Source organism: Myxocyprinus asiaticus, chromosome 10 (assembly GCF_019703515.2).
Source record: "Myxocyprinus asiaticus isolate MX2 ecotype Aquarium Trade chromosome 10, UBuf_Myxa_2, whole genome shotgun sequence".
NCBI classification, from domain to species: Eukaryota; Metazoa; Chordata; class Actinopteri; order Cypriniformes; family Catostomidae; genus Myxocyprinus; species Myxocyprinus asiaticus.
Window position 1 is genome coordinate 28,203,398 of NC_059353.1, and position 22,151 is coordinate 28,225,548.

The 22,151-nt window shown below is 38.3% G+C and overlaps 1 protein-coding gene across 1 annotated transcript in view; it reads right to left on the reverse strand.

Annotated features, from left to right (window-relative positions):
- LOC127447115 (potassium voltage-gated channel subfamily H member 3-like) overlaps positions 1-22,151 on the reverse strand; it is a 212,943-nt gene that overhangs the window by 51,702 nt on the left and 139,090 nt on the right. The window contains exons 4-7 of the mRNA XM_051708705.1: positions 10,508-10,647; positions 9,201-9,453; positions 6,665-6,822; positions 6,231-6,438 (exon numbers count right to left, since the gene is read on the reverse strand). Coding sequence (XP_051564665.1) covers positions 6,231-6,438; positions 6,665-6,822; positions 9,201-9,453; positions 10,508-10,647 — 759 coding nt within the window. The remainder of the gene's footprint in view (positions 1-6,230; positions 6,439-6,664; positions 6,823-9,200; positions 9,454-10,507; positions 10,648-22,151) is intronic.

Consider the following 22,151-nt stretch of genomic DNA (forward strand, 5'->3'; position numbering starts at 1 on the left):
ACATCATTTAGATTATTCACTGCTATTTTTAAATGTTGTCGTCATGCCCAAAACATTGCAGTGCGTACATGGCCTCAGTCCAAGGTGCTTAGGTTACTCTCAGAACTGAAAAGAAAGAAGGCGACTGCTCTTGCTTACGGTGTTGAACCTGCATTTTTTACATTATTTGAATTGAAGTAGGCTGAACCCCTCGAGATTCTACTTTGGACTGATTCATTTCATTCTTTCTCTCTTTTCCACACTCTCCCTCCTTGTTTGTCTACAGGCTTCTAGCTTGGAGGTAGTACAGGTACCATATGTGGTGTTTTAAGTGATTTTTCAGTGAGAACTAGAAAACTGACAGGAAAGACAGAGAGAGAAAGAGTGTGAAAGGAAAGAAATGAAATGAGGGAGAAAAAAGGACTGGCAGAAGAAAGATTACAGGAAAAAGGTGTCATTTAGCATCTTGCTAGCAGTTGTCAGAGAAGGTTTGAAGCACAATCACACATTTTAAAAACCTCCTCCACAAGCACACACAAACACACATTCAAATGTTTTAACATTTAGGAAGAAATATTGGGCCTGAATTTACAGAGCAACCAGCTCCAGTTAACATGATCTTTTTCACATACACTAGAAACTTTAGACATTCCTCTCTGTGCATATAAACACATCACAATTCCCCTTTGTTATTTGCAAGGGTTTGATATGTGTCACCATGTGTTAACAAGCACAAATTTAAACAGATTAGAACAACTCCAAACTGCTGCAGATATTCGCTATCTCACACTCCCTATCAATCTTCCTCTTGTCAGTTTGTACTGCTTTGTTCTTATATTCATTTTTGTCTTTATAGCCTAGTGCTCCAGTTAATATATACATCCATTTGTTCTTTCTGTGGTTTGTAGATACAGATTTATGTGGTTTAGTAAGGATTGTTTTAGAGAATAAAGGAGCCCATTTTTCTCTTTCACTTTTGCTTTCAGCACAATTATGAGTAATTTTATTGGCCAGGTAAAAAAATATCTTACGTCTTTACTTTTAAAACTTTTCTATTTGGCAGTTACTGACATTATAGAACGTCACAGGACAAACATTATTATATTTTCCACTCATAACTCGAAACACTATTACAAATCTACTTGTCATCTTTTGGTATATTAAATATATAATAGTACCATTACATACTCATACTGAGAAAGACTTGATCGTATTATTGAATGTAATGCAAAAAAAGCAAAACAGTTACAATTGCCCTTATTTAAGAACCTTAAAGTAATAATAGCATTGCTTCAGTACATATTTAAAATAATTTATGCTATTACACTGTACTAATTATTTTAGTTGTCTGGAATAATATGTGTTTAAAGCAAGTCCAAGTGGGCCAGTACATACAGTATATTAAAGACAATACAAATAAATTATTTGAAATGGGTTAAATCACTAATTTAAATATATATTAGCTGAGATCTGTTTTCAACTAGACAGGGTACAGTGGGGCTAAGGGCACAACTTAAGGAAAATGTGCTTTTTTCTGATCAAGATCGAAAAATAAATCTGTATTTTTAAAATAATGAAGGTTGTTTTGATTAAAATTATGTTTTTAAAAAAGGTGGTCAAGGGCCTTTGGACCTTTTACCCCCACACTTGGGGTAAAAGGCCCCTTGGTGGGTTTTACTGATATTGTGTAGATATAGGGGCAATAGATATACAGTTGCAATTGAAATTATTCAACACCCCCCCCCCAAGACAGTAAGGATTTACAAAGGTAAGCTTTTCTGATGACTCAGAATTTTTAAACTTTACACCTATATCAGCTGAGTGACAAATTCAAAGTCATAGTATGAATATATAACCTAATATTTGTAAATAGCAGGATTTTTAAAAAATACAGCCATGTCATAATTATTCAACCCCTATTGCATGTAGCTGTTTCTTAAATATGTAATGCTACACAAGTAATTGTTTTAAAACAAAATTAAGTCATCAATCTGCAATGGCACTTTAAGTTTTAAAATTTAAGTTTAGTGTTGTAAGCAAAAATGTATTTCTATGCAAAAAATGCAATAAAAAATAATGCGTCTCAAAAGCTAATAGAGGAGATTATTTCATTACTCAAGAAAGGTCATGGCTAAAAGTACATTTCCAAGGCACTTCAATTTCCAATAGACAAAGTTGGCAGCAACATTCATACATTTTTTAAATATGGTACAACAGCAACTTTCTTGGGGTGTGGAAGAAAGCAAAACTTCACCAAGGGAAATGTTGACTTGAATATTCAAGAAGTAATTAGGAAAGACCTGTGGAGTCCTGGAAGAAGGTTTTATAGACGTATGATACTAAACTGAAAATGAGTTTTAGACCCATGGGGCAGCAGTACGTCTGGAGTAAGATGACAAGGTGATGACAAGAACAACACCATCCCCACAGTCAAGCATGGAGGTGGGTCAGTCCTGTTATGAGGGTGTTTTGCAGCTGCAGGAAACGGCTATCCTGACTATGTGACTGACACCATGGATTCTTTCAGGTATCAGGCCATTTAGGCATGAAAAATGTGATGCCCTCAGTGTGTAAATTGAAGCTCGGTGATCACTGGACTTTCCAGCAAGACAATAACACCAAGGATACATCCAAGTTGTCCAAAATCTGGTTCAGGGATAGGTCGTGGAATGTCCTTAAATGGCCCTTTCAGTCCATCATTAAAATCTCATTGCAAACCTTTGTTGGGATTTCAAGGAAGCAGTGGCAGCACAGAAACCAAAGAATGTCAATGAGCTGGAAGCTTTTGCTCATGAGAAATGTGTAAAAATTCTAATAGAGAGGTGTCCGAAGCCTGTGAACACTTACCTGAAACATTTATTTGCTGTTATTAAGGATAAAGGATGCTCCACAAATGATTGACTTTGGGGGTTGAATATTTTTGACATGACATTTGTGAGATAATTAGTTATTTTTTATTTTAAAATTTGGGTAAACTGAACTCTTTGTTCTCAAAATCACTCAAATGTGTATTAAAAACTTTGACTGTTTACTGAGGTTTTAGTTGATGTGTTTTAATTCACATCACCAGAATGTATTGCTGGTCAGGGGGGTTGAATAATTTTGATTGCAACTGTAGTGCAAAATTTGTCAGCTAATGCAAATAATGTTGACACAGCAACATGCTTTTTTGAGTAACAAATTAAGATATTAACAATTGAGACATATTAACTACTTCAGAAAAGGGTGCACAATTTCCTTTTAATATCAAACTCATTTGGCATTTTATAACATCTCAAGTATTCTATAAACAAATTAATCTCCATTGTGATTCGATCAATCAATGTGAGCCCACTTTGAACATTATTCAGAACAAATCTATTCTATATTAGAAAGGTCAAGGGGTAGGTGACGGATATCTTGAGGATAGTCTTAGCTGGGGTGAGGGGTTAAATAAAGGATATTTGAACAGAGGCCACAGTGAAATACAGGTAGTGAAATAAAAAAGGCAAAATAATTAGTGCAACAGAAAAAGAATACTGAAGATTAAGGCAAAAGGTATTGGGATATAAAAATGAAAACTGACTTAATAACATCTGTTAATTCATTGTTTACAATCTCACAACCTTATTTTCAAATTAGTAAAAAAAAACAAAAAAACAGTGATGTCATGACTGTCCTGGAAAGAGTGACAGTTAGACTGAAAGTATAATGTAATGAGAAAGAAGTTAGAGGCATATTAGTTCTAATAGTGCCGGCATCTCTGCTCTCTTCCAAAACCACTTTAAATCCACTTCTTTTGAGAATGAGAAGAGTTTTGAATAGTTTGATAATTATAATCCACAGGAGTGGAATTTTGCTTTTTTAGGTTGGGCTAATGAAGCCAACTCAACTCTCTAGTCTCTAAAGGTCTGCAAGGCAGCAAGCCATAAAAAAAAAGAACAATGTTCTGCTGAGAGAGGTGAGGACAGTGAAGTGAGAGATACAGGTCAAAAAAAAGAGAGAGAAGTAAAGAGAGGGACAGAGCAACCAGAGTTCTTAATGCAAGAGCAAATAGCAGAACTGCAGTCTGTTTACATCCATTTATTTCCCTATTCCCATCTGTATTGTGTCAATAGTGTGCACACACACACACACATACACACATACACACCAATACTCAAAACCTCTTTAATATATAATTCAAGGAACAGCTATCAATAACCTTGCCTTGGGTTTACGCAAAAGCAGATAGTTATAGCCGAGCGGACCCCGTGTGAAAATGGTACTCAGCAGATTTTAAACAATTCCTTGTAAATCTGGTAAATTTACAACATTCCACATGCTCCATTTGACCACAGTATTTAACTACATTTGATTAAACTGTTAAAAGATTTGAAGCATGTTATGTGGACTTTAATGGATAACATGATTTTTTGTAAAGCTGCTTTGAAATGATGTGTATTGTGAAAAGCACTATTAAAATTAAAATGACTTGACTTATGTCTTGTATTTTCATTGCTAAAATATTCAATCAGAATATTGCATCATGTGCAGAATGCTACTGCATTTTCACACTAGCAAAACTAGACGTGTCAAGACAGCCACATGTGCTTAATATTTAATGGCTGGGCAATGTAAAACTGGGCTAGAGGGAAATGGGGGGTATCTTGTTGGCACATCATCAAAAGCTGGATATCTGTGTAGCATCCCTTCTTTTCAGAAGAACATGTGGCAGAATAGAAGTGCCCCAGGTTACTGATGCTGGCCAAGCATAATTTTTCAAATATGACATATTGTGTTGGACTGAGTAAAATGAGAAAAACAGCAAAGGCCCTGATTTATTAATATCCCAAATAAAGGGTACCAATTTGCTTATGTAACAAATTGTGTGCTATCTAAAAACTGGATTTAGGTTCATTTAGAATGAATCAATTCAGTTTTATACACTGAGCAGCAATTTTACGTAACTTTTTTATATGCATTTATAAGCCTTTTCCTAATCAATCTCAGGCCAAAAAAAAAAAAAAAAGAACAAAAAAAAAAAAAGGACCTTTAATAAATCAGGGACCAAGACACTCGTGCCCTCTAAAGTCTGTTTTTCTCTTTCACATTAAAGACAGCATGTGGGAGCTTAAGAGAGATGTTCAGTTCCATGGTAATGAACAAACGTGAAAAGGCAAGTCTGTTCAGACGTAACTCTGACTTCTCTCCAGATGAACTATGTTGAATGGTGTAAAACGAGAGACTACCTCATCAGTTTTTTTTCGAGGTGTGCCATTCACAGAGCCATAAAGATTGTTCTATTCCTCTGATAAAACACATTATGCCTGGCTTATACCTTTTCATGTGTTTGCCTGATTTAAAAAGTCAATTTTCACTTTTGATATGTATTAAAAGGCACGCATACAAGAGAAATATAATAGGATGTCTGTTTATAAGGAAAATTATTAGGTTGTTGTACATTTATGGTATAATGAGCACACTGGGGACAGACACCTATAAATTAATCTAGGTGTATGAGACACTAAGCACGTTTACATGCATTTTGTTACACTGATTATGCTCAATAAGCCGACAATGTGTGTGGTCATGTAAATGCATTAAACAGCTTTCCTTTATTGGTGTAATGTCAGAAACTGCTTAAGAATAAACCAATCGACAAGGTTAGATTTTTGCCCTTTACCTTGATTTTGCATTGCATGTAAACACCTTTACCGGTGTTCTTACCAGCTTATCCAATGTACGCAATGCCTCTTCACAGTCTGACATCAAAAGCAGTGAATAACTCGATTTCATCAAAAGCAGTGAATAACTAGATTTCAAATCTCATGTGCTTTAAAAAAAATAAAATTAAAAAAAAATAAAATTATACGTTGATTTTTTTTGAGTTATTGGTGTATTGGTGTGTATGTAAACAGGCTCGCTGTGGAACTTGTTTAAATGAGAAAATAAATAAATAAGATGGTTTCCGTCCCATTTAGGTTAAAATAACAAGGCCAGATGCTGAACTGTAACAAAGCTGTACTTATGCTAATATGATATCTAAAAAGAGGAAAAACAAAACATATTTTATCTTTTTATCTTGACATTTTCATTTTGATTGTTATATGAAATATTTCTAGTAGAGAGATTCAATATTTGTAGAAATTTAGACAATTTTGGGGGTAAAACACTGCATTAAAAAAACAAAATCGGAAAACCTGAAGAATTTCTATGATTGAAATTAAACTCTGAGTTGAGCTGAAACTGATCAAGCAGCTATGTAGACTGTTTGTAGAATTGGTACTCACCAATGTCCCAGGAACCAGGGCTGTTGTTCTCAATCTCGCTGCGACCGATGATGTACCAGACGCAGGCCATCCAGTGTGCCAGCAAGGCGAACATAGACATGAGCAAGGTGAGTACCACTGCACTGTATTGGGAGTAGCGTTCCAGCTTTTGCAGCAAGCGCAGAAGCCTTAGCAATCGAACCGTCTTCAGCAGATGAACCCCAAAGTACTAAACACATAGAGAATGAATGCAAATCTCAAAAGGAAATCTAAGACTAGATAACTGTTTAAGATTGCATGCCCAGTATGGCATGAAAGGTAATGTCCCACAAGGCTCTATGTTTGGCCCATTAAACTATTGAAACATACAGATATAGGTATTGAAACAACTGCCACAAATGTAGCTTTTATAACTCATGGCAAAAAAAAAAAAAAAAAAAAAAAAAAAAACTTACCACACTAACATTGAAGGCGTACAACAGGTCGAAAGGTAGTGCAGCAATCAGGTCCACAAAGAGCCAGGTGGTGACGTAGTGCACGCAGATAGATCGCGCATCATATACCACCTGGCCTGATGTGCTCACAAATGTGGTGCGAAAGTTTAGCACAATGTCTGCCACAAAGATATGAAATCAACATGACCAATTAATTAGAGAAAACAGAAGTTAAAGATTATTGCCTGGTTGACTAATAGTTATAACATACTAAAACGTACTAGTGACGATAATGCTTTTTAATGGAAGTTGCAATTGCATGAAATTGCACTTAACTGAATATAAGATCACAGATTTGTGAATAGCTTTGGGCAGTTTTGCCCTGATTCTCAGGAAGGCAAACCGGCTGAAAGCAACTTTTTGTGCAGGGACATGTAGTAAGGACACAAACATTTCACTCTGCATTATGAAACTGATTTAGGGTATGTTTACACGACAATGATGCACTAAAAACGGAAAAGTTTTTCCTTTGCGTTTTTGAAAAGTTTTGCATACAGACGACAACGTCGTCAAAACGATCGAAAACGAACAAAACGAAACGAAACGAACGAAAACGAAAACGACTAAAAAGGGCTGTATTATGAATGCCAGGCCAGTAGTTGGCGATGTCACTTTGTAATGAAACACTACGCGCCTGCGCACATAAGCATCTTCCACAGAGCGGTGAATACAAACAATGAAGATGGCGAAAGCATCAAGCAATTTTGTCTGGACGTACGATGAGGTTGCTTTATTACTACAATTACTTTGCTGGAGAAGCGTCAATAAACTTAAAATCTTGAGCAGCACAAACACAGTCCTGTAGTCCGCCATTGTAGTTTTGAATGTCTCGCGCGTTGTTTTGAAGTACTTGCGCACATGCCTATAGACTGAACTCTCAAGATTATTCAATAAACTCTGCTCATTTTTACCATTGCTTCATCTCCTGCCTTCTCCTGTATTCCCCCTGGTGACTCTTGGGCTGGTAGGAGAGTAAGTTAACATAACAAGCTGTTGATGTTGACTGGTTTTGGATATCAGACAGAACTCTGATATGTGGATATCTTCTAATGGAGAGAGAGGTCTTGTGTACACTGGATCTAACATGCATTTTCACTGCCTCATGTTTTCATATTCTTAGCATATCATTGAATACTGTACATGGCATCACATCTCTGTCTATAGGCTATATACAAGCTGTGGGTGAATTAATTGCTGGGTAAAGGTACATCAAATAAAATTAAGTAAATATATAAATAACATTTAAAATACAAATTTTGTGGCTGTTTTTCCCATCTGAATCCATAAATTAATTTCAAGATTTTCAAACTGCAGGTTCTGCCTACTGTACAATGTTCACACTCTATACAAAACACTCCAAATGAAGAAATTGTTGATTATTGTTATTTGCACAGACACCAGTATTCATATTGATAATTATACATCTCAAATTGATGCCTATCAATCCATCATTCTTTATATAACATGTTAATACGCGTGTGCATGACGTCATCGTTTTCACAAATTCGCATTTTTGTATGTTTACACGGAGACGATAACGGCATCGTTTTCAAAAACTTGCACTTTGAAACCCATTTTCAAAAGTTTGCATTTTCAGGCCCCAAAACACCATTGTCGTGTAAACGAACAGCCAAAATGCATAAAAAGTTTTCCGTTTTTAGTTGAAAACGTCGTGTAAACGGCCCCTTAATGAGCAGGAAGAGATTCTTTCATTAAACACTAACTGCCCTTAAGCAATGCTTAGTGAGGAACACTGCATGACAGTAATAAACTAGATGCTTTTCCACACACTGCAAAGCTCTATTGGATTTCTAATATACAGGTAATGTTTGGTAATCTAGTAATTTTGTCTAATGGACTTGAATAGGAGTAAATCCTTTATCTTGAAAAAAGAAAAAAAGCTACAGATATGAATCCTCATTTTTATTAATGTTGACCATGGGTCTTCAAAATTACTTCTGAACTATAAGAAATATAATTAGCATTGGCATTTGGTGAACTGTCTTTCAAAAATCCATTCAGATTCACTTGCATGATTTTTGAGGATTCAGTAATTCTAAATAGGGCTCTAATAATATTTGCTAGGTAACATCTAGAATTGATTTCTACTAGACACCAGCTGTAAGTAATTAAGAGTATTTGGCCATATATAATCTCAACGACATAACAGACAGTCTGACTCTGCAACACATAGACAAGCCTGTCTCTCCATACCAATAACAGAATGGCGTGATACATTTTGATTCTGAGGACGTCTGACAGCAACAGGCTTTGGGACTCTATTTCAACATATGGATGACTGCGAGATCAGAAGACATTTAAAATCGCCTGGGTACCATAACTGAGATGGCACTTCCTTGCTTGTTCACACTACATTGATTAAACAATGCCAGGCTTAGTGAAATATCAGCTAAATGAAATACACACCCTTATTTGTGGCTAAACTGAGTTGATGATGCCACTACACTTAGTGTAAATTGTGCAGGATGAGCCTTACCTAACATAAAAAGGATTTCCACCAGGATGTCGCTCACACTCGGTGGATTTCTAGGTATCAACATCTCATCTCGCCCACCAACGACAGTGAAACAGACATTGTAGGGCACAGTAACTGCTACATAAAAGGTGGCTAACAGTATCAGCCAATCCCAGCCAGCTTTGAAGGTGCCATAATGGAGGAGAATGAATCGGCTCTTCTGAATGGCTGCCACTTTGTACTCTGGGATGGGTGGCTTCTCACCAAACATGTTCTAAAAGAAAGTTCACAAATGTTTAATTGAATTTTTTCACAGGTCTTAATTAAGACTTCCATAAACAGTATAATGTGTGCCATTCAGTCACGAATGAATTAAAGAACTAATCAATTCCTTTGAGGAAAAAATGTCAGGGTTCTGCACTTAGTTTTAGGTTTTTTCCTATTATGGCAGAGCCCTGACATGTACATGTTTCCATGTCTGTTTTATGTCTTGGGTCTGGATTCAGCCACTTCAGTTGGTTTGGTTTATTTACTCTGTGGCTGAGTCCAGGCACTTGTGTTTTGTCTCGTGCTGTGTGAATGCACTTGGGTTTGTATTTTCTCACTCCCCTGTGCATTCGTGTCTGTCTTCAGTGATAACCCCACCCTCTTGTTTGCCTTGTTACCTGTCTGATTATTAGTTGATTGTTCCCACCTGTTATTCCTTGTTATCTCTTTGTTTTCTTCCCTATATAAGCACATTGTGTTTTCTGGCCTGTGCCAGTTTGTTGTGGATGTTTCTGTGAATATTTTTTTGTCAGGTGGCTATTAGTTCTGTCTGTCCCAGCCCTGTGTCCCCAGTCCAGTCCAGTCCAGCCCAGCCCAGCCAGTCTTCTCTTCACCTGCCCTGGACTGTTGAGTTTCCCCCTACAGGGTAGTTTTTGTTTGTTTTCTGTTATTTTGTTTAAAAAAAAAAAAACACTTGCCATCCTGCATTTGGGTCCTCTCTACTCACCCCTGGCAATCCTTGACCAAAAAAGCAGCAAATGGCCTGAAATGCCTCTCTGACAAGTTTTTCCCATTGCTGTATACAGAATACTATGTGGCTTTACACGGTCAATTTTCTACTTCTACAATAATCCTTGTACAAACACATTCTAACAATTCTGAAGTTCTAAGCAAATGGTGTAAACAAATGTTGAAGAGTCTGATATTACACAACGCTCTATACTTGGCCCTGTGACCACACACTAATACAGTATTTAACCCTGGAGGTATAAAGTGGGAGCAAACATAAGTTTAGTGTAAGATTGTGTTACTAAGAGTCTAAGTGCATGTTTGTGTCTTACATTGTTGATCTTGAGTTTGCTCTTGTCTTGTTTCTGGAGATGTCCAGACAGTTGGTATAGCACAGCTCTACTGCGCCGCCGGTTGGCATTGAAGCCCGGAGGCCGTGTGACCTTATGCACCTCCAACCCCGTCTCCTCATCTGAGCAGAGAATGGCCATATTTCATTTTAGCTTTTTTAAATTCACAATTGTTTGGCTCAGCACAAAGAAACATTATCTGGTTCCAATTACATCCAACCATAAAAACACAATACTGTACATGATCAAAAGCTAGTAGCTTTACTGTACCCAAGACCCAAAAATAAGCACAAATTTCAACCTTAACACTTAAAGATGAAATCAGTCATTTTTTTTCCTCATTAAAATGTTTTTACCTCTAATGAATAATGTTTGTGAAGAATGTTTAAAATTGTGTTCAGTCACCTGAGATGAAGACTCCAGACATTTCAGTACCCTAATAAAACTGGTTTAATTTTACAGTGAGCTTTGCTACCTCATGGGGGCTGCCATGTGGAGATCACATGACCAAGCGAATAACTTGCGCTCATGAAATAAATGAATGATGGCTGATGACAAATATGGTATAATGGTATAGACAAACCAAAACTATTGCTTTTGCATGATGCTGCATCCACATCGCTAAGCGTCAGCATACAGTGGCAAGAAAAATTAGGTGAACCCTTGGGGTTTTTTTTTTTTTTTTTGGAAAGCAAAAAAAACAAAAAAACACTTCCTACGTGGTGTCCTGCCATGGACACCATGTTGGTTTAATGTTTTCCGTATAGTAGACTCATGAACAGAGTTGTTAACCAGTTCCAATGATTCCTTCAAACTTTAGCTGTCACTCTAGGGCTCCTTTTTACCTCATTGAGCATTCTGTGGTGTGCCCTTTGAGTCATCTTGGCTGGATGGACACTTCTAGGGAGAGTAGCTACAGTACTAAATTATGTCCATTTATAGACAGTTTGTCTAACTGTGGACAGATGAATATCTAAGCACTTCGGAATAATTTTGTAAACCTTTCCAGCTTTATGCAAAGCAACAATTATTGATCCTAGGTCTTCTGAGATCCTTTTTTTGTGAGGCATGGTCCACATCAGCAGATGCTTCTTGTGCAATCTCTAAATGTTTGAGTTCTGTTTGAGTGCTTTTTATAAGTCAAAGTAGCTCTAACCCACACCTCCAATCTCATTTCATTAATTGGATACTAGATTTGCCAACTCCTGACTCTAATTAGCTTTTGTTGACATCATTAGCCAAGGGGTTAAAATACTTTTTTCCAACACACACTGTGAATTTTTGAATGATGTATTCAATATGTACAAGAACAATACAATAATTTGTGTTATTAGTTAAAACAGATTGTGTTTGTTCATTATTGTAACTACGATAAAGATCAAACCAGATGTTAAGGCAAATTTATACATACTGTAAATGCAGGAGATTCAAAAGTGTTCACATACTTTTCTTGCCACTGTAAGTCCAAGATCACTGTCATATTGGCCAACACAACATAAAACATTAATTAGTGCACCTTTAGCTCAAATAATCTAAGAGATCTGAATCACCTCACTTTCCTTCCCATAATCCTTAATGGAACTTACTGTTGAAATCCCAATTACATTTATCCACTAACAAGTGCTATCTGCTCAACAAAAAAAACAAAAAAAAATTACATTCATTAGTTTATCAAGGTTTTGTAAATATGACTAAAGAGAAATCCATCAAAAGAAAAACACAGGGACTGAAAAAACAGCTATTCATGTCAATAATTGAGAGCATTGCAAGATCACTCTTAGGGAAACAAACAGTCAAATTTGTAATAGACCATTAAAGCCTTTCAGCAGCTTGTTCAAAGAGGAGAAGATGTTTTCTATAATATCCTCAGTTTCTTTTGCTTGTCCTCCATCTCTCAAAGTCAGTTATTTTTGTCTGATTTTGTGGCATAGCGACTTTGTGGACAGAAAAGTTCACCATGTAACTGTCTTTGGTGTAGCTACACTGTAATTTTTTCTTTGTAATATTTTTAGATCTGGATAGGCCCTGGTCATTATATGCCATCATTGTATGGAAAAGAGCAGCCTGCACATTCTTCAATAATTCTCTTTTGTGTTCCACTGAAGAAAGAAAGCCATTCAAGTTTGGAACAACATGAGGGTGAATAAATCTGTTCCCTTCTAAAATCCTAACTAAAACTGACATGATCCCACTCTACATTGAGGTTTTGATTTTAATTGATGGCTTTACTTTTCATGACTAATTTGGAGAGAGACATCAAACAAATTCTTGTAACTATCTTACAATTTTTTTTACAACACATACCCCATACCCTCATTTAGTCATTTTCTAAAGAACATTTGTCTTAATCAATGTGATTAAGAATGTAACTGGAGTATTTTTAAATTGATTCCACTTGTTCGCTCTTAATTAGTTATCATTGAACAGATGTATTTAATCTCTAGAGCTGGTACAATGCTCACAGCCAAATGCAATAGCAATAACGGTGCTTTGGCTGCAGCTCAGGCCACTTGCTAAAGGAGCTTCACATCTCCATGCCAAGTTTTCTTTCTCACCCTCCCTGTTTCCTGCGTGTGTCTTTTCATCTCTGTCTTTATCAGTCTACCCTTCCCTCTCTCTCTGGGGAGGAGAAGTGTCTGCTTTTCTGTAACAGCAATCACTACATGAGATGCTGGCCTGCATCCAAAAAAAATAAATAAAAAAAATGACTCAGTAGCCAAGAAAAAGAGAGAATGAGAAATAGAGTATAGGATGAGGTTGCTATATGATACTGACGGGTCCAGGAGTTCAAAGTGTGTGTGTGTAGTTTAGTAGGCACCTGCTACAGGGTGTCATGACACGTCTAGTGCAGCTTGCTAGTGAGCTATTGCATGTAGGGATGCCTGCAATTCCTCTCCCTTAGCTCCTGCCACTGGCCACCACAGCCGGGGTTCAGGAAGCAGAGTGTGTAAGTCTTCCTTGTTCAGTATATAGCCTCTCCATCACCAAGACACCTACTATGTGTCCTTGTGGCAAACCACGGTAACTGGGGTTTTGCAACCTCAGGCTGAATTAGTAGGGGATCTTGGAGCATCAGTGGTCCCTAGAGGTGTTTGACCAACCACTGTCCCACTGCCACGTGGGTAAACCAGGTAATGGTGTGTTGGCTAGGGGAGCAAACCCTTATAACAACACCCCCCCCCCCCCCCCAGACCTGTGGTGACATGGAATGGTGGTGGGTACAGGACAAAGATGTGGCTGGGAGTGCCTAGCCAAACCATGCACGCAGGCGATAGTTGAATGATGGTATCTGAGATGCGGGATGGAGCAGCATGTCTCTTTGGCAGCTTCCATTATGACTGAGCAGCTTCCACACTGCTCACCCCTGGTGGGGAAGGACCTAGAAAAAGTGGTCTAAAAATTGTCTGCTTCATTAACTTCAGACGGTGAACCGCATGCGGAAAAGATACACTCATATGAACATCGCTGCATGGAATGTCCGAACTCTTCTGGACACAGCAGAAACATCTTAGAGGCCCTGCAGAGAAACAGCTCTTGTGGCCCTTGAATTGAGGAAATACAATATTGATATTGCTGCCCTCAGTGAAACCAGGCTACATTGAGAGGACTCCCTGACCGAAGTTGGTGCGGGTTATACCTTCTTCTGGAAAGGGTTGCCTGAAGGGGCACATCGCATCCACGGAGTGGGCTTCGCCATAAAAACGCACTTTCTGAAGAACATCCCTGAATCTCCCATTGACATCAATGAGAGATTAATGACATGGCGCATTCCCCTAACTAAAGACTGCTTTGCTACCATCATCAGTGCCTATGAACCAACTCTGGATGCAGAACAGGATGTTAAAGAGACATTTTACAGGTCTCTTGACTGCATTATACAGAACATCCCAGCTGCAGACAAGCTCATCATCATGGGATATTTCAATGCCAGAGTAGGGACTGACTACCAAATCTGGAACAAAGACTTGGGCCAGCATGGAGTGGGGAAAATGAATAGCAATGACTTGCGACTCCTCTCCTTATGTTCAGAGCACCAACTGGCAATCACTAACACCTTCAAGTGAAGTCAAGTCATTTTTATTTGTATAATGCCTTTCACAACACACATCGTTTCAAAGCAGCTTTACAGAAAATCATGCATTAACAGAAAATGAAACCATAATATCTACAAAGTCTTAGAGTCATCATTGTGTAGTTTGATTAAATATGATTATGAAGCCTGTATAAAAATAAGTAATTAAATAATAATTGTATTTAGAACCACAGTGAGCAAGCCGAAGGTGACTGTGGCAAGGGACACAAAACTCCATAAGATGTTGGTTAATGGAGAAAAATAACCTTGGGAGAAACCAGGCTCACTGTAGGGGCCAGTTCCCCTCTGGCTAACAGCATGAATATAATGCCAATATTACTTATTTATGTGCAGTGCAAGTCATGGTTTAAAATTATTAAACTAAGTAAGTGTTAAGGGCCAGTGTTTAAACAAAGATTTTGTAAGAACTGTAAGATTAATGACTAATGTCTTTGAAGTTCATTCTGGATCATCTGCAGAAGTTCACATAGATGCACTGTCCTTTGTTAGTTGGCTGATGAAGGCTTTTGTTGGCATTTATTGATAGTCTATGTATTCCACTTTAAGAGTGTAGTCCATCTTTAGACCAAGGTGATGCTGGCCGAGATCAGTGAGGTGCTTTGCAGTTCAACCGGCTGGTAATTTTGGTGAGGTCTATCCTAAGTCCAAGGTTCAGGTAATGGCATATGAAGTATCCCATGTCTTATGGTTGGAGTTGGCTCAGTTCATCCGCTGAGGTCCATCATAATAGACAGAAGTGATGTCTGGCTGCCACCGACTGCATTTAAGAGACACGTTGCAGTGGAGTCTGATACCAAGCAGGAATGTAGCTGGATCCGGACGGTTCTGGTGACCTCGGGATAGGAGTCCCGAGGTTGAAACATGGAAACAAATAGAATAATATTAGCGCAGATGCCATTACATTTTTTGCAGAGTTATAGATCATGATCAATGTTTCAGGTTCAGGCAGTCCTAACTAAAGCAGCCTAATTGTGTGGTGAAGAATAATTTAGGTGTATGCCTGGCTAAATAGATAAGTCTTTAGTCTAGACTTAAACTGAGTGTGTCTGCATCCCGAACAGTGTTAGGGAGATTATTCCATAGTTTAGGAGCCAAACAGGAAAGGATCTGCCTCCTTTTGTGGATTTTGATATTCTAGGAACTATTAACAGGCCAGAGTTTTGCGATTATAATGAATGTGATGGAATATAGCATGGTAGTGCTGTGGAGCTAGACCATTCAAAGCTTTGTATGTAGTTAACAGAATTTAAAAATTAATATTAAATTTACTGTAGCTAATGTAACGATGATAAAATGGGGCTAATATGATCAAATTTCTTGGTTCTAGTCAGCACTTTGGCTGCTGCATTTTGAACCAATTGAAGTTTATTTATTGATAAATAATAATACATCCTCCCAGTAATGCATTACAATAATCTAGTCTTGAGGTCATGAACGCATGAATTAGTTTTTTGGCATCAGAAACAGAGTATGTATCGTAACTTAGCAATTTTACTTAGGTGGAAAAATGCTGTTCTACAAACATTGGAAATTTGATTTTCAAATGACATATTGGTATCAAATATAATGATATATATAAAGATGATGTAACAATACATCCATTGAGAGACAAATTATTCTTAAGCGGCTTATTTTTTTAGGTTTTTTCCAATAACTAGTACCTCTGTTTTGTCGGAATTGAGTAGAAGGAAATTTCTGGCCATCCGATCTTTGATTTCATTGATACACTCTGCTAATTTGGAAAAATTTGAAATTTCGTCTGGTTTCGAAGAAATATAAAGTTGGGTAGCGTCGGCATAACAGTGGAAACTTATTCCATGATTCCTGATAATATCTCCCAGGGGAAGCATATATAAGGAGAAAAGCAGAGGCCCTAAAACTGATCCCTGTGGCAATCCATACTTAACTTTTGTTTGATTTGACAATTCCTCATTTACACAAAGTGGTGGCGGTCTGCTAAATAGGACCTAAACCATGCTAATGCAAGTCCACAAATGCCAACATAATTCTCTGTCGTGTTGAAGGCAGCACTAAGATCTAAAAGCACTAGAAGAGAAATGCAGCCACGATCAGATGATAAGAGCAAGTCATTAGTAACTCTGATAAGTGAAGTCTCTGTACTGTGGTGTGGCCTAAATCCTGACTGAAATTGTTCATATATACTATTTGTCTGTAGAATTGAACATAATTGGGAGGACACAACCTTTTCTAGTATTTCTTTACATAGACGGGAGATTTGAAATCGATCTATAATTAGCAAATTCTCCAGGATCAAGTTGTGGCTTCTTAATAAGCGGTTTGATAACTGCCATTTTAAAGTTTCTTGGGACATGTCCTAATCTTAATAATATTAAGAAGAGGTTCTGAGATTACAGGGAATACCTCTTTTAAGAGCTTAGCTGGTTACTGGATCTAACATACATGTTGTGGCTTTTGATGTTTCGATAAGTTTTGTTAGCTCTTCATGGCCTATGACAGCAAAGGATTGAAGTTTCACGTGTGGAAAATTATGAGATGCTGTTTTCTGAGGTGCTGTGACAGATGATTGCATAATTCCAATTTTATTTCTGATTAATTCAATATTATCAGTAAAGAAATTCATGAAGTTATTACTATTGTGCTGCGATGGAATATCTGGTTCAGTTGCGGCTTTATTCCTAACCAATTTAGCCACAGTACTGAATAAACATCTAGGATTGTTGTGGTTATTTTCTATGAGTTTGCTAAAATATGCTGACCTGGCAGTTTTTAGTGCCTGTCTGTAGCTACAGACACTATCCTTCCATGCACCGCGAAATACCCCTGATTTTGTATTCTTCCACTTACACTCCATTTTCTGAGCTGCTCTCATGAGAGCATGAGTGTGATCATTGTACCATGGTGCGGGGCTTTTTTCTTTCATTTTCTTTAATCGAAGGGGGGCGACACTATCAAGAGTGCTAGAAGAGACTGTATTTATATTTCCTGTTATTTCATAAAGTTTTTCTAGACTTTGGGGCTTACTGAGTGTATGAGATAGATCTGGAAAATTATTAGTGAAGCTATCTTTAGTGGTCGAAGAATTGTTCTACCTGAACAATAGCGTGGTGTAGATTGAGTAACATTAGCTGATCGCAGCATATAAGAGACGAGGTATTGATCTGAGATGTCATTGCTCTCGGTAGAATTTCTATAGTATCAACATCAACTCCATATGACAGACTTAAATCTAGCGTATGATTATGGTGATGAGTTGGTCCTGTCACATATTGTCTATGTGAATGTTGAAGTCACCAACAATTAAAGCTCTATCTACAGTAACTACTAGATCTGATAAAAAATTTGCAAATTCACCAAGGAAATCAGAATAAGGCCCGGGTGATCTATATACTGTAGCAAGGGCAAAAGACGACAGAGATTTTTTATTTATATTTGATGGTGTTACATTAAGCATTATTAGTTCAAAAGACTTAAACTTATATCCTGTCCTCTGAGTAACACCAAAAACGTCACTGTAAATTGTAGCAACACCTCTTCCTCAACCCTTCAGATGAGGCTTATTTTTATAACAATAACCAGTGGGAGTAGATTCATTTAAACTAATATATTCATCCGGTTTAAGCCAGGTTTCAGTCAGAGCACATCCACACTATGATCTGTAATAATTTAATTTACAATTAGTGCTTTGGTTGAAAGAGATCTAATGTTTAGTAGCCCTATCTTTATATGATGTTTATCTTCAAATTATTATTATTTATTTATTTTTATTTAAAAAAAATTCTATATGATTTAATGAGGGGTTTGTGTTTGGTAGTTCGGGGAACAGACACAGTCTCTATATGATATCTAGGTGATACAGTCTCTATGTGTTGTAGTTATGTGACCTGTGTGATGTCTCAAAGCAGCTAGCAGATGTTCGGATTAGCCAGTTTGTCTGCTTCCTGACCTGGGCCCCAGTTAGTCAGATACTATCATTATTAAGACTATGAGCCAAATTACTAGAGAGGAGAGCGGCACCTTCCCTCGAGGGATGGAGTCCGTCTCTCTTTAGCAGGTCAGGTCTACCCCAAAAACTCTTCCAATTGTCTATAAATCCTATGCTATTCTTCAGACATCACTAATCTACTATAAACCTCATCACCACGACAAGCAGGGTGGGGGCCAGAGCATATTACAGTGTCTGACATCGATTTTGCAAGTTCACACACCTTTTTAACATTATCTCTAGTGATCTCCGAATTGCGAAGCTGGACATCATTAGTGCCGGCATGAATAACAATTTTAGAAAATCTACATTTAGCATTAGCCAGCAATTGTAAATTTTGATCTGATGTCAGATGCTCTAGCACACGAAATGCATTTAACGATGGTGGCTGGAGCCTTTATTACCATGTTCCTTAAAATAGAATCACCTATGACCAAGGCTCTTTCAACATGATTCTCAGTGGGTGCAAAACTGAGTGGGGAGAATCAATTGGAAACCCTAACAGGAACGGGAGAGTGGTGTCACTTTGCTGAGCGAGTATGCTGCCGAGATATCACCCAAATGCCCTGCTGCGGGGGCTCTAGAGACGGTACCAAAGTGTGTGTGTTGCTCGCTGTACTATCCACATCCAAAACAGTACCTACCGGCTTCTCTTTCTCACTTACCTCCACTAGCGTTCGGATGCGGGTCTCTAACTCATTAACCTTCTCCGTCAGCCTGACTAATTCCTTACATTCATCACATGTCAATCCCTCACTGCTGATGGAAGAAGCTATAGTAAACATGTGGCATGTAATGCAGGAAGCAATAATATGAGCGGATGCCATGACTTACCGCAATTGTTTGTTGTTGTTGGTTGTTCCTGAGTGGCGAGGGTTTGAGATCAATGTGAATCCCTTACACAATTGTTTGTTGTTATGTTGTTCTTGATAAGCTGTGCTTTGAGATCGATGCAATAATCCGTGTAACACAGAGGAGAAAATGGATACGTACGGTAAAATGCACGTGTGTTGTAAAATGCACACAGTTTAACCATGATAAAAATAGAAAGTGGATGCATGTGGAAAAATGCACACAGTTGAATCGTGATAAGAGGATAATGCGGGGAAAACCTGATGCATGCTGAAAAATTGCAGATATTAAAGATTAAAAGGTGAAAACAGATAAATAAGCGATGCTAAAAAAGCTAGCAGGCTACAAAAACAGACTCGAGATAGGCGCCAGCAGCAACAGGAAGTGATGTCAAGAAGGTGCGCAACGGTACAATTTTCAAAACATTGAAAATGAGGAACAAGCTGAAATCCACCTGGCAACACATTGGCATTTTCTGTACTACATCATTATTCGTCAAATAGACAGACATGATGCAATTATCACCTGAGTCAGAGCTGAGTGCTGGACCGATCACCGGATGGTCAGATCAAAAACTCTGTATGGATATTCAACATTGTCTTTGCAAAAAGCTTCAAACAAACGGATCAACTGCCCTGAACTTATAAACCCCTCCATTAGTGACAACTTCAAGCGTCTTCTCGCCAACAGACTGGATGAAGTTACAGAGGATTGTACAAACTGGCCAACCCTGAGCTCTGCCATTCACAGTGTAGCCTCAGAAGCGCTCGGCTTCTCTAAGAATCATCATCAGGACTGGTTTGACAACAACTGTCCCACTATTCACCCACTTTTACAAATAAAACACCAGGCCCATAACAATCTCCTGTCTAACCCTGAATCACCCACACTAAAATATGCTTTTGCTGAGGTGAGAGCTGTGAGCAAGAGGGCTCTCAGAGAGATGAAAGACAACTAGTGGATGAACAAAGCAAGGGAAATGCAAGGACTAGCAGATTGCAACAACATGCAGGGCTTCTATGATGCCATCAAAACCCTGTAATGTCCTATAAAACACGCTGTTGCTCCAGTTTGCACAGCAGATGGGCACACCATTTTGAAAGACCGGCACCAGATTCTAGACCGATGGGCAGAACACTTCAAGAATCTTCTGAACCACTCAAACCCGGCTGACTTCCAGTCACTAAACAAACTCCCAGATCTACCACAAATTCATCATCTTGGTACCCCGCCACAGTTTTCTGAAGTCCTTCAAGCCATCAGAACTATGAAAAACAACAAAAGATCTGGACCTGATGGGATTCCTGCAGAGATTCTAAAGAGTGGAGGCTACCTCCTCACACATCGCCTTCACTTACTGATCACAAGTATCTGTCAGTCAGAGACTGTCCCTCAAGAGTGAAAAGACTCCAATATCATGACCATTTACAAGAAGAAGGGGGACAAAGCAGTATGTTTGAACAGTTGGGGAATTTCCCTGCTTTCTGCTGCAGCAAAGGTGCTGGCAAATGTCATGCTCAACAGATTAGTGATCCACCTCTCAGAACACACTCACCCAGAGTCTCAGTGTGGCTTTAGGAAATACGGAAGCACCACTGACATGATCTTCATCATAAGGCAGCTAGAGGAGAAAAGTAAAGAACATCACCGCAACCTTTACGTGGCCTATATTGACCTATCAAATGCATTTGACACCGTCAATCGTGAGATGCTTTTGCAATTAGGAGTGCCACCCAAGTTTCTCTCCATTCTTCGCCAATTACATAATGGAATGCAAGCCAGAGTCATCGCCGGAGGCCTCCAATCAGAGCCCTTCACCATAGAGGTTGGGGTTAAGCAGGGCCATATATTATGGGTTGTTTTATTCAGCCTCCTGCTGTCAGCCATCACACGCCTATTCCATCTCACCCTTGGAAACACAGAGGGTGTTCATATCCAATACCACCTAGATGGAAATTTCTTAAATGTCCAACAGCTCCAGGCTCGCAGTAAAACCCTGACATGCCAGATATGCAAACTGCAATATGCAGATGACTGTGCTGTCGTAGCTCCCACCCCATAAACGATGTAGCACGCTCTCAACATAATCTCCAGCATTTATCAGTCCCTTGGCCTCCAGATCAACATTCAGAAGACAGAAGTTGTTGTACAGCCCACAGGACACCCCTCCACACTTCTGACTTTCTACATCGATGGTGTTCCACTAAAAGTGGTGGGAAGGTTTACCTACCTTGGTTCCACACTCAGATTGCTCTCTTTCCCATGAAATATACAACCGTATCAACAAAGCTTCCACAGACTTTACGTTTGAGAGTCATCATCGGACACGATTGACAAGCAAGAGTGTGTGTGTGTTTGTGTGTGTGAATAGCAGTGGATTAAAGAGAAAATAGGCAAAATAATCTCATAATAAGCTTTGTAGAGTATGCCGTACAAAGCTGTTATAGTTGCTGTCTGTATAAAAAGGATAATTTGCCAAACCATTCTCTTTGTTATTGAGCACTTTGTCTCTGTACTTCTACTGTACATAATTTAGTCATTTGTATTATGCTTCTTGCACATTATGCCTCTCTTGTTTTGTTTTGTTTTGTTTTGTTTTGTTTTCTCTTTACTTAATTGTTTTCATTGTTATGTATTTTGAAAGGTTACCTGCATTACTCAAGGTTTCTGAGAAACTGGACCAACATGGTGAACAGGGTTCTTGAGGTGGCTATATG